Source organism: Halyomorpha halys, unplaced genomic scaffold (genome assembly GCF_000696795.3).
Source record: "Halyomorpha halys isolate HHAL.00 unplaced genomic scaffold, Hhal_1.1 Scaffold472.1, whole genome shotgun sequence".
Taxonomy (NCBI): domain Eukaryota; kingdom Metazoa; phylum Arthropoda; class Insecta; order Hemiptera; family Pentatomidae; genus Halyomorpha; species Halyomorpha halys.
Window position 1 is genome coordinate 833,190 of NW_027111148.1, and position 12,383 is coordinate 845,572.

At 29.2% G+C, this 12,383-nt stretch overlaps 2 protein-coding genes across 4 annotated transcripts in view; one reads left to right on the forward strand and one right to left on the reverse strand.

The window, feature by feature from the left end:
- LOC106683178 (uncharacterized) overlaps positions 1-8,222 on the forward strand; it is a 27,104-nt gene extending 18,882 nt beyond the window's left edge. The window contains exons 10-16 of the mRNA XM_067049214.1: positions 1,246-1,344; positions 1,423-1,662; positions 1,949-2,134; positions 5,349-5,472; positions 5,549-5,760; positions 5,836-6,016; positions 8,066-8,222. Coding sequence (XP_066905315.1) covers positions 1,246-1,344; positions 1,423-1,662; positions 1,949-2,134; positions 5,349-5,472; positions 5,549-5,760; positions 5,836-6,016; positions 8,066-8,070 — 1,047 coding nt within the window. The 3' untranslated portion in view covers positions 8,071-8,222. The remainder of the gene's footprint in view (positions 1-1,245; positions 1,345-1,422; positions 1,663-1,948; positions 2,135-5,348; positions 5,473-5,548; positions 5,761-5,835; positions 6,017-8,065) is intronic.
- LOC106683187 (plasma membrane ascorbate-dependent reductase CYBRD1) overlaps positions 1-12,383 on the reverse strand; it is a 178,258-nt gene that overhangs the window by 133,194 nt on the left and 32,681 nt on the right. The window lies entirely within an intron of this gene.

The window sequence follows — 12,383 nt, forward strand, 5'->3', positions numbered from 1 at the left end:
GGGCTAGAGGAGCATAAAATATACTTTTAAAAAACACTATATCAACCAAATAAAAATAGATTTTTAAAATCGACTCAAATCATAGGAAAATTATAATTTTCAGATTTTATTAGGTTTAATGATGTTCTAAAAGCCTGTTTTAATAAAATTCCTAATTTTAATTTAAAAGAATTTTAAACAAGACTTAAGGATAATGAAAATTGTACATAAACCATGTTACTCAAGCAATATACAATGTTTTGGTTAAAACAGAGTTGAAGCAGTGTTTTCAAATTCTTACACAATGATTTATTATTTAAATTAATCCTAGAACAGTTCCATGGGAACATGCACAAAATACTTTAACAATGCTAACAAAATTACGGCTATAAATGGGCCTTATGTCTGTTAATGCTGGTTGGCTTCAGTTAATTTTCGGTTTGAAGACGAATTTAATTTACAAATAATTTAAATTATTGTTTGAGACAAGTTTGTTTATCAATAATAATAAAAATAAACAACTATTTGGCCTCAACATGTTTATTTTCTTATTAATCCCAACCTAAGTTTCGGCCATCCGGTCTTTCTCAAGAATAATATAATATAATATCACAGCTATAATGTCATTAAAAAGTTTCAGGCTATTCTGTTTTTGTAAAAATATATTTTAGTCTATCAACCTATTTTATCCACTATATTATTTATTCTAATATTATTCAATTTCTACTTTCCATAACAACATTTTACTATTACTTTCTACTATATTAAAATGATAAACTGGTTGACAACGTTGTAATATTAGAATAAGTAAAATAATGGATAAAAATAGGTAGATAGACTAAAATATATTTTGACAAAGGTAGAATAGCCTATTACTTTTTAATAAATGTTGAGATTGAAAAAAGAATATTTTTTATTATAATTGATGAATTTAATTATAATTTAAATGATTAGATTAACCATACATAACATAAAATATACATTTTTGAATTATCCGCATATATATTTTTTATTATAAAATTTATTTACTAAACGAAATGTTAATGGGGTTTATAGAGAAATGTTCATGCAAGTTACAGCAAAATGGTTGGAACCGTCTTGGTGCAAGTAAACAATTTAGATGCAATATGACCTAAATATATTTGGTTCTTTGCCATAATACCTTGGCACATGATAGGAATATATTTGAAGGCATTGAAAAATGAAAATTAATTTTCATCATTGTAGACTCAAAATCAGTATCTATTTCTGAATTTATTTTTACAGGTTTACAGACATGGAGAAAGGAACCCGAACAGCGTATGCCCGAATGACATACACAGAGACCTCTCCTACTGGCCCGAGGGATTGGGAATGTTGACAGATGTGAGACTACGACAAAACCATTTATATATTATAACACTTTAAAAATATTAATAAATTTAAATCAATATAATTTTCCAGAGAGGCAAATATCAGCATTACGAACTAGGAAAATGGTTAAGGAAAAGATACGATTCTCTGATACCAGGGGGGAAATACTCAAAAGACTTGATCTACGTTCAAAGCTCGGACTGGGATCGTACCTTGATGAGTGCTCAGTCCAACCTCGCAGGGATGTTCCCTCCGGCCGAAAACCAGTTCTCTACTGATCTGGACTGGCAACCCATTCCTGTACACACCATTCCTAGCAAATTGGATAAGGTAAATTAAAAGTCTTTCTTTTTTCTTTTTTCTGACCTAGAAAAAATTAAAACAACAAATTAAATATATACAAAGAGAATGAAATGTATATACTCATGGAAATATATATCTTGGATTGCCAGTGTGGCATTATAAGATAAGCTGCCGGGTCCGCTGAAGGCGGTGTTATCGACGATGGCATGAGTCTGGTGATTAAAAGTCGGAATATTTTTTTCAAATATAAGATAGGAGGATATATACGAATTAACGAGAATTAAACTGACCAAAATGTACGTTTTTCTTTCAGCTAATTGCAGTCCAGTATCCGTGCCCGAGATTGAAAGAGGAGTGGCACAACATCAAACATTCTCCTATCGTAAAGAGGTACAACAAAGTACACCAGAAGCTGTACACAGAATTGACAAAAAATTGTGGTGAAACTGTTGACAGCCCGAGGACAGTTGGAAATAAATTTATAACATTATTGATTGAGGTAAATAATTTTTTTTTATTTGCAAACTTTTATTTCTTCATGATATTACAATCTGCACTTACAAACTTGGGCAACGGGTAATAATGATAATTGTATACTTTCATACAAAAAAATAATAAATAAAATAAGTAAATAAATAAAATCTCTAAATGTAAATAAGAAGAAAAATACATAAATAAAGTGAACATAATCAAACAAATTAATATAAATTATATTTAAAATCTCGACCTAAGGGGCCCTGAGCCCCCTCGTGGGGTAGAGCAGGGCTTTGCATGATCCCAGCGCAGCTCTCTCACCGCACTGGTAATGAGCCAGTGGAGGCTGAATAAGTGAATTGCCGGTTAATTAATGTTTTATTATAATTTCTTAATGTCACTTAGCTACTCACCTAAACAGATATATGGAACAGAACACAGATTTTTTTCTTTTTATTAGAAATGAGTGCATAGGACTTGAGAATATGTTGTTAATCTTAACTATTCTCCGGTTTATTTTTCAATCAGATAACTATACAACTACACGATTCCCGATTGGGCAAAAGACGTGTTTCCTGACACGCTATGTTTGGTTTTCAAATGTACACCATGACAGGCGCAATAAGAAGATTGAGGGGAAGTAAGCAATATTAAAGTCTAGCCACTCATATATTTGGTGAAATATCGCAGATTTATTTCGAAACTTTACATTCAGCTATTCACCAAAACAGGGAATAAGACTTTTGAAATTAGATCTTGATAATATGCCCGTTAAAACCCAAAGGGATTAAAGAATAAAAATATCAAGCTGTTAAAGCAAGGACATGACGTGCAACCGACCGTCTAGTTTAGTCTCGGATAGTGAAACTAGGTTGAGCGTTGAACATCGATGTTGAATGCTTTTGAAACAAAATCTGAAACACCGGCGGAACAAATAAATCAATTTTGGAAACCTCCATAAACATACGCTGGTGTTAAATCACTGACGAAAGAGGAGGCAGTGATGGTCAGAAACGAGTTAAGATTGGGAATCTAAATATGAAAAAGGAGGAAACAATAAAAAAAAACGACTGATTACATTTTACTTCTGTTCTTAAATCATTTCCTCTCTCTTAGCTAAATTATTTAATCATTATACCAATAATAACTTATTATGAATCATTTAATATAATGATTATTTTAACTGCTTCAATCTTTATATGAGCCGAAACCATTTATGAGTATTTTTCTAAATTTTACAGCTAGATAAAAAAACTTTAAAATATTAATTTTTAAAAAAACCCATTTATATCATACTAGCTGACCCAGCAACGCTATGTTTGAGGATGTATATAGATTTGATGAACACAATTGACAGTTTCTTATAAATAATTATATTTAGTTAAAATTAAACATTTAGAAATACTTTATTATTTTGTTTTGGTAACATAAATTGGACCAATACATGCTATAAAGGAGCGAAATAGAAATTTTTATTAAAAAATATAAATAACTTCAACTTTACTCCGCCAATGTACATCAAACTTTGCAGTGGTTTAAGTAACATAAAAAATATAATAATAATCAGTAACATTAAGATTTCGTGAGATAAATAGTTTTTAAATAAGAATCCTCACTGCACTTCAGTGTTAGTACTATATTTAAAAAAACGAGACAGATTGACCTATGAAAGTGTGGTAAATGATTTTTTAAGAGTGAAAAAAAGTTGATATTTGTTTTCAGCACCTAGAGAAACCCTTAATTACGAATATTCGAAAAAATCCGAAAAATTATTAGTCCAAATTTCTCGCCCTTTGATTTCTTTTTAAAAATCAAAAAAATGAAAATAACTTCGAAACGACTTAATTATAATCATTATTTTAGTTTTTTAAAATTTTTACATGATACGTAGCTAAATAAACTGAACAAATAAGAAACCGTGCCTTTGTTCTGAAACAAAAATTTAAATGATAAACCCAATAGAATGCCCTGACAAACAATAGAGGTCTCATTTTGATTTGAGTTAATACAGGTGAAAAAGGGCTAGAAAAGAATGTTATTTAAAATTGGTTCCCAACTTAGTTCAATAAAAAAAAAAAATAATAAATTTTACTCAAAATATGGATGAAAAAACATCTTATTTTATTTTTATAATAACTAATTATATTTATAATATATTAGAAACAATTATTATGACCTGTTATATGACCCTTGATCATTTTGATTAATATTTACTAATTAAAAATAAATCCCACTAAATATATAAACAACTACCATAAATTTGTTCGTGATACATATATTATTATAATTAATGATAAATTCTTCTTACAAATCATGGTCAAATCAAAATAATGGCTCTGTTGCGGGGGGCGCCTACCGATCTTAGATAATAACAGGTGTCTCAAACCTAGCTGTTGCAACGATAACCTTTCGACAGGTAGCGTTGAGGTTGTCCCTGTAAAATAGCAGTATGAGTACCACGTGCGAATGATTAGGTTACCTCAGTGTACCAGTCTTTACAAAAAGGTATAATCATATTATACAGCACCAACATCAATGAGAAACCGACGTGGGAAGCTGCATGAAGTAGACTAGCCGCTTAGTGGGAAAAGCATGCAAACAAAGTAATTTATTCCTGGCCAGGTTTATTAAAAACATTACTAGTAAAGCATGGACAGTGAAGGTAGTGTTTCATTTGATTTTTGTAAATAGTACATAATTTTTTCCTTGATTAATCGTGCACGCCCTATGGTAGTTATTAATATATTTGTGCATATTTGTTTCTTAGGTTAGGTTACTTTGCTTATGCATGAAGCATGTTTATTTTTACCATGATTTTATTTTCTTGTATTTGCAATAAATAGGTGTTTTTGTTTAAAGTGTGTTTGTTGATTTCCCTTGGACCTCACCTAAGTAAAATACAGTAACAATAAAAAACGAGGTAACAACAGCTCTAATACATTGCCCATCCAATCCATACTTAATTAAATAAAATAATAATGGTTCGTGAGTCAATATCTAAACACAGTTAATTAAACAATCAATATAGTAAGATTGAAAACTTGAAATGATAATGAAAAAAAAAATATAACACAATCTTGAGTGCTTTAGCCGTTATGATGTCATGGATATAAGGAACAGAATAGAGATTTTTTTTTCTATAAAAAATGAGTGCATAAGACTTAAGAATAATTCGTCAATCTCAACTATAGAAATATAAGGAATTAATATTTTCTTTCTCCGGTTTATTTTTTCATCAGACACTACGCAACTACACGATTCCCGATTGGGCCAAAGATGTGTTCCCTGACACGCTGTATCGTGTAACCTCGTTTAGTTTCCAAATGCGCACCATGACAGACACAATGAGAAGGCTGAGGGGAGGTAAGCAATATTAAACCCTAGCAACTCATAAATATGATGAAATATCTCAGATTCATATTGAACCTTTACATTCCAGGACCACTTCTGAAGGACATAATCACTCATATGAAACAGAAGAGAGATGGAACTCTCAAACCAAACAGGAATCTGTGGGTGTACTCAGGGCACGACACGACGGTAGCGGCTCTACTGGACACGATGAGGGTGTTCAAGCCCCATGTACCACTCTTCGCAGCGACGATCATGGTAGAGTTGAGGAAGAATCAAGATAATGATCATTTTGTTTCGGTAATATTTAGTTGGTTTCAGTGTTCAGTGCAGATCTCATCGATCATGTCCTAACATGTGAGTCAATTCTTGCAGGTGTACTACAAGCCTCTCAATGAGCAACCAGAACTACTCACTATATCGGGCTGCGATCCGCTGTGCCCTCTAGACCGATTCGAGTCTCTGCTGTCTAATGTCATCCCGGTTGATTGGAATGCCGAGTGCAAGGCTACTAGCTCAGAGGAAGTATCCAGTGTCCAGTCAGCAGATGAAGACGGTAATAATATACACTGTCGATAATGAGTGATAGTAATCAATTCTAAATGAGTGATTAAAGTTGTTTTTACCAATTACCATTCTAACAACAGCAAATCTCGAAATATGTATATTTTTTTATTAATGAAATGAAATTAACTTCTATATAATAATTTATGAGAAAATTAAACACTCTTAAATGATGTTTTAAAACGTTAAACAATAAATATATAAAGGATAATTGCAGTTTTAAGGTTATTAAATTTATCGAGGAAGTGGTTATATAGAAGAATATAGAGCCCTTAGGAAACAGTGAACACTATTATTTGAATATTATATAGACATATATATAGATGATTTCACAAATAAATATAAATATAAATTCACAAACGGTCGAATTAGGAGATGGTCCGAACTGCGGTCAACAAAAACAATAGTTTCAACTATTCATTATTTACGGACACACAGTCCACTAGCTTAATTAATAGATAATAATAATATAGATTATGTTGTATCACTTCAGCACTCTTTATTATGTTCATTAATAATTTATCTTTATTCTCTTTTTTTTATAAGTCTTTATTACCTGAATAAATTATAAATAAATAACACTCTGGTGGATGTGTTAAATGGTCGTAACAGTTTGTAAGTTATGTTTCATTAGGTAGTGGGGGGGAGGGGTTTGGTCTCGTGCAAGAGGAACCCCTAACTATTCACAAGCCAATAACCATGACCTATATAATTAAAAATAGTAGAGATCAAATAAAAAAAAAACAAAAATATTTATAAAATAAGTAAAAAAAAATTGGCTTGCGCTTAAAAAATAATTAAGGAAGAAGAAAAGAAAAATTACAGCAAAATAATGATAATAACACAAATAAATTAATAAAAAGTTTATGACAGGATGTCTTGGATCAGACTGGCCTTAAGTCTTCTTGATGTGGTTGAATTGCTTTAGTTGTATGCTACTGCTCACCTAACTGTCGGTAAATTGGAGTGGAATTTCGTAAATCGTTTTTTGATGTAATCCTCTATCGATTCCACTTGCAGTTCACGATGCAATTGGCTGTTTCGTACAAACCAGGGAGAATCCACTGCGATTCTCGGAATCTTGTTTCGGATGCTTGCAATTTTCTTTTCTTATAAAACTATTTCGCTCCTTATAAAAATATTTCATTACTCCTCGAATTTAACAATAACACGTCAGTAACGGCCTATGTATTGCCTTAGAAATAAAAGCAGTTGTGTCAGGTTTTAGCTCAGATTTTCTATTAAAGACAGGATACAGCATTGCTAATCTTTATCTTTACTCTCCTTGTTATTTTAATAGTTTAGTTAGTATATCATCCCCATTACATCTTTTTTATTTAATATCATCCTTTTACTCTTACAATGACTTTACCTTCTTTTTATTTTAGCCCCAATGAATACCTATATTGAGGGTTCGAAACGTCGCCAATAACTAATTATTAGAAAACTAATTACTACTATTTTTTCTTCTTGACCGCTGCACTTCCTTCAAATATGATTTGAGTACTATAAGTATGGAAAGTGAAGATAACCATATTACCAAACACAAGATCATCAAAAATTTGTCAACAATTATACTAAAAAAAAAAATGGGTCCGAACTACAACTAATTGATCAAACTAAAGGATAATTGGGATTCGAAGGCTGCTTATTTTTTTCCAAGAAGTTGTTATATAGAAGAATATAGAGCCCCTAGAAAATAGTGAACACTATTTGAAATTAATTTATACAATAAATTATTGACAGATAAAAATAGGCATGAGAATCAAGAAAGATGTAGCTCGTTAGTGTCTGGTGAGAATCATAATAGTGTAAATCCAAAAAGTCATCATATGGAAAAAAAAGTTTCGAACTTCTATAAGATACTAAATCAAATCACAACTTTTTTTTTAGTTAAATTTATCCTAAACTTCCTTTCCTAAGGTTAAATATTCCTAAACTGTTTCTTTGACAGCATAAATTTTATTTTAGTGAAAAGGCCTTAGATAAGATTTGAATAATGAATTCTTTTGAGTTAATTAAATTTTTATTTCTTTTTCAGAATGAAGCCTATACTGAAGAGTTACAGAAACTATATTATTTTACAAACAAGATCTAAATATATTCATTTTTTTTTACCTATGAATGTATCGAAAATGTTGTATATAAATATATAACAATTATTTTATTAAAATTAATAAAGTGACTTAATTATAAAACTGCATAGTTTCCTTTCCTTCTATCAAAATAAAGAGTTAACGAGTACAAGCAATCAACCCAAGTGTGTTTGAGTATGCATGTGATACATAAACAATTTTTTTTTTCCATGAGGAATTAGTCAATAGTAATAAAACTGTATTGAGGCCACGTTTCCAGACTTTATGGTTAGTATAGTTATATGCTACGGTGAAATAGTTTTTAGAAAAAAAAGAATTTCCTTAACTAATTATCAAACACAAAAATGCACAGAGTACAAGTTAAGATTAATAAGGAGAAGCGTTACATACCATTGTTTTATAACTTTATGTTCTACATACCTACCCAACCTCAACCCGAAGACAGAAGCCCAGACTGCTGTAGGGCATTCTTTTATAAATTTTTGATAAATATAAAATTAATTCATTGCCACAGCATCTATTTACTTATTATTATTATTCGTTTTATTTATTCATTATTATTTTTTTTATTTATTTTTTTTCTCTCTTTTCTTCTTTCTTCCCTTTTTCAAATTAACTTGTTTCTTTTTACTATTAGAAGACTATTGGTTGTTTTTTTTAAGTGTACCAATATCATTATTTTTTGTTATTAATTTTACATTCCTCTTTCATTAAGAAGCATTATTCTTATCTATTTATTTTATTATTATTATTTTTTTAATTTAGGCATGAGAATCAAGAAAGATGTAGCTCGTTAGTGTCTGGTGAGAATCATAATAGTATAAATCCGAAAAGTCATCATAAGGGAAAAAAAGTTTCAAACTTTTATAAGCTATAAACTAAATCAAATTCCAACTTTTTAGTAACTTTTTTTAAAAAATTTTCCTAAACTTTTTAGGCTGTTTATTAGACAGCATAAATTTTATTATAGTGAAAAGGCCTTTGACAAGATTTGAATAAACATTGAAAATATTTTTGAACATATTTGAAAATATTTTGAACATTTAAAATATTAATAAAGAGTGTTAGAGAATTAAATGGATTCAATCTATTTTCTTTAAACAATAAAAACAGTCTTAAAGAAGTGACAAGATTGAATATATTGAACAAACTAATTTTTCATTTATTTTTGATACTCAAAATGCTGAAAACTATCAAGGTATTGTAATTTTTTTTTCAAAGCAGAGTTAATTTGCTAAAATTTGAACCCAAATAATACTCTTAACATTTAATATTTTCCATGAAATATCTGTTTCCAAATATATTAATTTGTAATGAGCTATCATATTATCTGCTAAAATATGATTAATTTTAGGTATTTTTATTCCTATTGCCCAGATAATAAATGATTATTAAAAAAAAAGATGAATTTTAAGTTATTTTAACTGGACTACTTTGGAAAAAAGATAAAAATTGTTTTTATTTATTCCTTAACTTAAACACCGAGAATAAAATGGAGAAAGAAAAAAAGTTGTAATTCCCAAAGAGTACTTTTCTTACATCACCTAAATTCACATAATTTTCAGCCCTCAAACTCAATCTGGAGGGATTGCTCAACAAAAAGAAATGGTGGGGGTGGGTGGTAAAAGTCGGTAAACCAAAAGTCGCTTTTCTAGTACAAGTTTTATACGAATATTCTAAGTAAATTTCAATGGTCTGTAGAGGTGAGCAAGACATCAACCGCATAAAAATATTGGAATAGATCGAAATTTTAACTGATTTTAATACATTCCCATTTTTTTTTTGTATAATTTAATTTACCAAAACAACGACATATATACCGAATTCCAGCTCATTTGATTCGAAGAGGGTCACTGAAGATGCCTAAATGTGCTGGGTAAAAAAAATATGTAATTACATTAACAAGATTAACAACTTTACAAAAGTCAAAGTTTAAATATTTGATTGTTTGAGGGGAAAAAAATGTTTAAACAGTTTCAAGGCTTCAAGGCTGATGAACCTCTGGTTGATATTTATACCAAGTCTTACGCAAACATTCAACCGCTGATAACGAACAAATTTGCATGTTCGCCTCAAACCCAAGAGCATTTAAGTTTTCAATGATGGAAAACAGACTGTTTTCGAAACCGAATAAATAAATATTTATAAGACGATATATATCAAAAAGTAAACAGTACTGAGACAAATCTAATCGTAAATATACTGCCTGAGTCCAAAAACTCAGACTTTTTCAACAGAAACCCAGATTAGAGATCTGAAAAAACGTTCCATTTTATTCGAACCATTACCAAATATAAATATGATATGAATGTGTCAAAAATACCGTTAGAAAGGCATCAATAAATCAGGATAATCTGCTTCAAACGACCTCAATTTTATCTGAAGTTCTTAGAAAAATTGTAATTGACCTATAAATGGAAAACTAATATAAATATACAAATAGATATCATTAGATTACTGCTAATATTACTCTATTATTAGAATAGATAATCTATAGTTGGATTAATAAACTATCAATAAAATAGTTTCACATAAGTGTTTCAAAATGCTTTTAACTAGTCCACAAATGAGCTTGGAAGTCTACTTACAACAGGTCCAACTTGTATAGTTGTTCTTAAATGGCAAAAATGCAATATTCAACCAAGTTGCCAGGATGAAAATAAATAATGATAAACAATAAGGCAGTACCATTGAAGTAATTGGGTATCAAAATCTCTCTCTATAAAATGCAACACTACTGCAGACTTGCAGGTAAGTCATTTATGACAAATATTTATGTTTATACTTATTTACATATATTCATATATAAATACTAACTAACAGAAAAAAAGTAGAGCCTTATATTATAACAATCTAAATGACAACAAATTAACCGTACATAATTAAGTAAGGCACCTTGGAAATAATGAAAAATTGAGTGAATTCCTTATTTTATAATTTTGTAATCATATTATTGTTTGAAAACTGTTAACAAGTGAAAAAACAATTAATCCATGGTTTAGTCAAAACATACTTGCAATACTCAGACGACACCTTTGCTAATTGTATTTTCCCCTATTTCAAAATCTTTAACTTTAACCAAGAAAATAATAACAAAATAAAAATATTAACTTCACTAGCATATGGTATGTTAAGAGTTTGGACAAATCTTAAGAAACCCTAAAAAATAAAAAAACGATACATTTAATATTTGACCAACAGACATTTGACTATTGTTCTTTTAATTAACTAAATAAATAAGTTGGTTTAATTAATTTTAATCTTTTTGCTCAATTATCAAAAAAAAAATAATAAAAGCTATAACAACAGAATGGAATATTAAATTACAGACATAACATTTTGTTTTTACGATACGAAAAAAATTTACCAAGCAACAAATACATTTATTTCAATTAATAATTTAAAAATCTATTCGTCATTAAGAAATAATGATTAGGCTTTAATTAATTATAGAATGTGTAAATTTTAAATAGTTGCTGTAGTGTTAACACAAATTCGTAACTGCGTTACAGAAGCGCTTTAATTAATTTTATTTAATAAAGAAAAAAATACAATATGAAATGTCTTTTTTGAACAAATACTCAGTAATTAATACAGCTAAAGCTTCCAAAAAATATAATTAATTGAACAGGAACTTCTATTTAAAAGTAAGTAATTAAAATAAAATATTAATATGTTTCATTTTTATAATATTTAAGAAAATATATATATTTTTTTAAAATTTCAATGATAGATTCAGTTTACAAAATATATAAATTTAGCTGCGGGAAAGAAGACAAGAAAATTCCAAATGCATGAGAGTATGCTAAAAGGTTCAGACACGAATCCGTAAATACAATTTGGTGCGATGCGCGCATCGCACAACTTTCACTTACTAACGCCAAGTTTTGTGTAGTTCAGTGAGCTCCTGTTGAAGTTATAACTATGTTTGTGATATCCACAATAAAAAATCCAAAGATACAGGATAAAAAAATTATAAATAAAAACTTTTTATTTTTCTGTTGCTATTAAAATTCATATTTTGGGGTTTCTCGAGGGAGGGATAATAAATATAAATTTTATTCCTGCCAAGAACAACAACTAAACAAAACATAACTAAGCAGTTATACGTTCGGGAATGTTCGTGCGGTCTCGGCATTTCCCGTTCGAATCGGATTTATCTAATTAAAATTCTATTCGTACAATTCTTTATTGTTTTGTATTTATACGTTATGTATTATTGCTAACATAACAACAGTTAATTTTATTTTTTTTTTAAATTAC